This window comes from Cheilinus undulatus, linkage group 4 (assembly GCF_018320785.1).
Source record: "Cheilinus undulatus linkage group 4, ASM1832078v1, whole genome shotgun sequence".
NCBI classification, from domain to species: Eukaryota; Metazoa; Chordata; class Actinopteri; order Labriformes; family Labridae; genus Cheilinus; species Cheilinus undulatus.
Genome location: NC_054868.1, coordinates 21,103,188 through 21,109,187, shown reverse-complemented (window position 1 = coordinate 21,109,187; position 6,000 = coordinate 21,103,188). Strand labels below are relative to the sequence as shown.

At 38.9% G+C, this 6,000-nt stretch overlaps 1 protein-coding gene across 3 annotated transcripts in view; it reads right to left on the bottom strand.

The window, feature by feature from the left end:
* Positions 1–240: 240 nt before the first annotated feature.
* Positions 241–6,000, bottom strand: part of add3a (adducin 3 (gamma) a) — a 162,180-nt gene continuing 156,420 nt past the window's right edge. For all 3 annotated transcript variants that reach the window (XM_041785435.1, XM_041785438.1, XM_041785436.1), the window contains one exon: positions 241–3,133. In XM_041785435.1, coding sequence (XP_041641369.1) covers positions 2,883–3,133 — 251 coding nt within the window. In that variant the 3' untranslated portion in view covers positions 241–2,882. The remainder of the gene's footprint in view (positions 3,134–6,000) is intronic.

The window sequence follows — 6,000 nt, the reverse complement described above, 5'->3', positions numbered from 1 at the left end:
TCATCTTTAAATATCATGAATAAAGATAAGAAGGCACCAGTTACTGTTTGAAGTACTTAAGCACAGGTCCATGTATTTTAAGTTGTATTAAAAGACTGCTAAACTATTATTATTAATCTTCTGTGTACACTTCATTGTTTCACTATTACATTATGATAATGGCAAAATAACATGAGCGTGTAATGAGAATGGGAATGGCATAAATTGTGATGCACAGACATGAAAGATGACCTTCTGTTTCTTAAAATACAGTTTTTATTTGTGAATTTACACTGATTAGCAATACATCTAAAAGCAACTCCATTAGATAACCATTTATATAGGATTTTCACAGGTCACAAAGTAGCTTGGCTCATTCTGGCATGCCAAAGCAAAACTCATTCTTTTTTTTTTTTCATTAAAAACAGAAAAAAGATGAATAGAGAGGCATTAGTAAAAGCAAGGTGCAAACAGTCGGAAAACAGAAGAGGAGGAAAACAGAAGAGGATGCAATGCACATTCAGTTCATCTGGGAGCTTTAAATGCTTTTTAAATGGTAAATAAAAAAGCCTAGTGCTCTCTGCAAACTAAAAAAAAAAAAGCATACTGCGATACGAATGGAGGATGGAAAAAAAAAGAGACATTTCCAGTTGAAGAGATGGTATGAAAAGAAATATCTGAGTGATAAAAACATGGTGTGTTAGTGTCAGGTTGTCTTTACCCCCGACCCTCTCTACACTCACATGTGCACTTCCATTTCCAAACTCACACCTCCCTTCTCCATGTCTCTGTCGTGTGACCTCAGCGCTTCGCCCAGAGCTAAAAAGCTATCGTTTAACACAGCTAAAGATGTGGCCCAAACCCCCCCTAACCACCCCCTAAATCCAATACTTCACATTGCTCGCTGGGATATTGGTACATCTGTTTAAACTGCAGGGGGGGGATCTGTGGCAACCCATCACACTTTAGCTTTACAGAGTTCAGCTGAGGGTCATCTGACAGCTACAACAGCGCCGTGTTTCCTGGAGAAATGACACAAGGGGAGGCTTTAGAAGCTGAAATGACGACCAAGAGATACAATAAAAAAAACCTCTGTTTCATATTCCAGTTTAAGGAGGAAATAAAGGAAAATTAAGCGAGGAAATGTAGCTGCTGTGAATGCAGCTACTGAAAGATGAGTTTTTGGGAGCCTGAGGGGTGTCAATGCAGTCACTGGGGTGTTTATTAGAGGTCTTGTTCGGGTCGTTGATACCCAGCAGGCAGATGAGAATCGCAAACCCTTGTCTGATCATTAAAAACAATGGAGAAAAAAAATTACAATATGGCTTTAAAAACACACACAAACACACCAAACGAAAGATGTTACCGCTCCAAACTCCACGACCAATTCTTCCAATTTCAGCGGATAGTCTGACATACAAGTCAGCACTACTTCCTGTTTTTGTTTTTGTCAAGATGAGAAGCAGATATCATTAATCACGTTTGACACCAATGAAAGACGATTCTTCCTTTCTTTCTTTCTTCGTTCGACTCACTTTCTGGGTCCTGACCTTTCCTCCCACACCATGCCTTTTGCTCGCTACATGCACAACTTTTACCGAAATACTTCACAATCTCCTTCACCGGTGAAACCACCTGCGACTAAAAATGTGTTATATAACCACGAGAAAAAAGTGCAGCACAATAAAATAAAAAATATATAGTTAAAAATCTATAGCCAACATATCCAGTTTCTCATATATCTGTGTTATATAGTAAATATGTGTACTCTGGAGATTAGAATATCATTTGAGCAATCAGGCATCACTACAGAACATCGTCAGCTGTAGAAATTCAGTTCTTGCAAGAGAGAAAACATGCGTAACATCTGTATTCTCTGAAAAAAGCTTAGAAATGAGTACAAAACAGAGTCGACCATTACCAAATTTGTGTTCTATAAAAAAAGGATCAAATTCATGAGATGAAAAAGTAGACACAAACAGTGACGCTTCACTAAATGAGATTGTTTCGTCTTTTCTTCCATTAAAGTCTGGCAATGAAAAGCTTTGAGATGAAGAGGAAAATGCTACATAAATATTCAGAGTGAGATAACAACTTATTAAGAAGAGACTACCAAGCTTCGTCTTTACGGTCTCGTCCAGTCTAGTAACTCAGCCACACTCAGACGAGGTTTGTATCAGAGCGTGAGAGAGAAGCTTCTCTCACGGTTAATAACTCTATGCGAACCCCGTGGCTGTTTGTCTCAGGCCAGTTTTCCAGTGACTTCAGATTTCATGTGGCCTCTCAGCTCCCTACAGAGATTTAGGTGACCAGAATTCAAAAACAAACTCCTTAAAGGGCCACGAAGAAGACTGAGCTTCATTGTGTGCAGTTTACAGCACTCAGGTCGCCATCCAATTATTTCATAAAAATTGGATTTTGAATCAAGAAATACTCAAGGTGGTTTCAAGTTCTGTTTTCAGCCAGGGAAACAATGCAGGAGGAGCCAGTTATTCAGGATCTAAGTGGCCTCGAATGACATTTCACAGCCTCCAAGGAGCCAAGTTAGAGAGATGCATAGAGACAGTGATCAGGTGTGTTAAACATCCACCTGAGTCCCCTTACTTCTGCTGCTACTTTAATATAAGGACCAACAATCACCTCCTTTTTTCAGAAGAAGCATCTTTTCTTATGTTGTTACAAACCAATATTTTATGTCATACGTGCGACTGCCTTCTGCACATAAAACCTTTTTGTTAAAAAAAATCAAATAAAATTACAAAAACAAACATAAAATGACATTGAAAACAAGGACAAAATAAAAACACAGACATGAAACAGATAAGGTGGCTGCTGCCCTGCCTCCTCCACCTCGTTCTTCTTCTTCTCCTGCATAGACACTCCTTAAGCACGCCGCTCTGCTCTCAGGCCTCCGTCTTCTCTTTCTTTTTGTTCTTCTTCAGGAAGGACGGGGTGCGGAACTTCTTCTTCTTCTTGGTGTTGGGCGACTTGGAGGGCGAGCTCTCTGGGGACAGCGCCTCCTCAATCTTCTCGCCCGGGCGCACTGTGATCTCCACGCTCTCCACGCTGGTGGTCAGCTGGCTGATGCGCTTGGACAGCTCCTCATCTACATCGCCGTGGTTATCTTTGCCGTTCATCAGCCCTGTGTGGTTCTCTGAGGGAGGGAGAGACAAAGGTTTGATGAGGGCATGTAATGAGACACAAATGAAGATTAAACCTGTAAGATGCACTCACAATGAAGACATAACCATGGGGATGATGTTTCAAACTAACTTACAGTGGAATAAAGTTGTGAAGTAAATTATGTAGAAAACAGTGAAAAACACAAGTGGAAAGGGGTTTTCTAAATATCAGAATAGATAGCCGGTAACTGTTTCACCACTAATTCCAAACATGAACGGTTGTTTGTAATATTTAAAAAATTGCAGGGATTTCAGTGTTAGATACTCAAAATCCCCTGGGGGAGGAATGTCATGGCTTCTTCCTGTGGTATGCTTTTGGACAACCCTAGCTGACTACTTTTCCAGCAGGCTGACTATCACGTATGTCCTTTGGAAAGCCCTGAAATGTCCACATTTTATTTAAAAAATACAATACTCTACATAGGTTTTCAATTTGACTCACTGCGGCAGCACTTCATGACTATTCCTGGTAGCATTCATGAAATGAAAGAGGACAATGTGAACAGATAAAATTTGCCAGAGAAGATCAAGGTGGACAGCAGTTTAAAGAAATGAAAAAAAAAAAAAATCAAATTTTAAATGGTAAAACTATGTCTGATATACTGCATTACCTTACAGAATCATTGCTGTAGTGTTTTTATTGGATATGCATAAGAAAAAGAAGTTAATTAAATTTAATGCGTATGTTTTACATCTCATTGTATGGGATTGAATCAAACTGTACTGTCAGTTACAGGCCTGCTCCTAATCTGCAGGTCTACGCTGACATGAAAATGCATGGATGTTATCATTTCTAAAATCAAGCAGCAAGCAGCACTGCACCTTTAAAGAGTCAATCAGATGTTGTGATGCATCTTTATATAATAGTTAAGTAAAATATCAGTTATTTTTGAATTGCTTTGTTATGACATCATCAAAATTTTTCTTTTTTGGCCGGAACCGGAAATGGAAGTGGTGTTTAAAATCTGACTATTTTTATCTTTTCTTCCTTTCTTTCAGACACTGATGCTCCTGTCCACCCACTCCTCATGTCGTAAATGTGAGGCTTTCCGGTCCCTGTGGTACCGAACACACTAATACCTCTTTAACTGTGCGTTGAACTTCCCACAAAGAGACAGGCTGTCCCCGTGCTCTACATATTTCATAACACCTCTGCGTAAAACTGTAGTGACCTGATATCCCAGAGACTCTGTCCTCCTTTTCCCTTAGAAAAACTGAAGCTCTGAACAGTCGAGTTCACCCACTCCCTTAATGACTGTCACATAACAGGTCTGCTGCTGGTGTCACATCCCTTTCTCCGGGCTCTAAATAAAGGTTAGAGAATGCAGGCCAGCAGTGTTGACTTACTAAAACCTGATGACAGCGTAGACTTCTCCATTTATTTTCATATTAGCACCCAAACAACACACAGGAGGATATTATATAGCAGCTTGACCTGGTTTCAACATGACAACAGAGTGACCTCATAGAGGTGGTGTCAGAAAAGATGGGTCCCCAGAGCCAGTGTGCTGTTGTGACTTAATTGTTACTCATTGTGTGGTTTTGCGTGTTTGTGCTGGAGGGAAGCTGACAGGAAGTCAATCCCTTAGTGTCATTATTTACAACTAGTAGGAAGGCTGCTGTGATCTTTGTCTCTCTGAGAGGTACACAGAGTGCAAAACCTGAAAGCATATGACAGAAAAGGAGTGCTATTAAAGCATGATTACATGATGAACCCAGCAGGGGTGAGATGGTTTACATCACAGACACGACCACACACTTAGTAAAGACATGTTTCACGCAACTCTAGTCAGAATACACCAACATTCAAAACTGAGACTTAGCTGGTTTTCTGTTCCCATTGTCTGTTTATGGCTTAAACAATTATATTTAATATTTCAGCTTCTATTTTTATACAAACCATTTTTAAATTTTGGCTCTGGTTGCAATGCTAAGCTAAGCTAACGGCTCTAGCTTCCTACTTACATCACAAATGGTTTCAAGCTTTTTGTGTGATGCTCCTCAAGGAAAAGAAAACAATTCTACTTAGTGTCCAAATATTCCACTACAATCAAAACATCTTTGTTTTTAGTTCTTTGAGCCAGCTCTGAAATCCTTGGTTTCCCTGAACGCACCAACAAGGAGAATTTACAAAGCAGTCAAACCAATATTTAAAAGGTGTCAATTTTCAGTGATAAAAGGAAGTGCTTATGACTTTCTCAGTATACTTCCAACCCAAATTCAAATGCAAGCTGAAACTCCACTCCACAAACATTAGGGATGCTTGATATTGGATGTTGCTGATATCTGATATGCCGATATTAACAGATTCATTTTAGTCAATATCAATATCAATATGTTTTACATAACTAAAAATTCAGTCCTTTGAACATAATGTTTTAGGTTTGAGGATGAGAAAAGAAGAAACATTTTTTTCTGAAAACGTGCTTTAAAGTTTCAAGAAAGAGGATGAATAAAGAAAAAGAGCTCAACCTGCATAGGTCTGTTCATTCAGCCTAAAACTACACTTATTTATTAGTATATATGGCCAAATTTTACAGTCAATATATGCTGAAATTCACAGCCAAAATATCGGATGTAAATATTGGCAGAAATTTTAATATCTGCCAATACCGATAATAAATATCATGCATCCCTAAGAAACATTGCACCTTGTCTTAGTCTGAGCTCATTTAAGATGGACTGAGGTGAAGTGGAACACCCTCCTGGGTCTTTCAAGCCAAAAAATATGACTGTTTGATAATAATTAAGGATGCATGATATTATTGAAAATATCAGTATCAGCAGCTATTCGCTGAAAAAGTTTCTTATTGGAATCAGAAGATATGAACATTTCTGC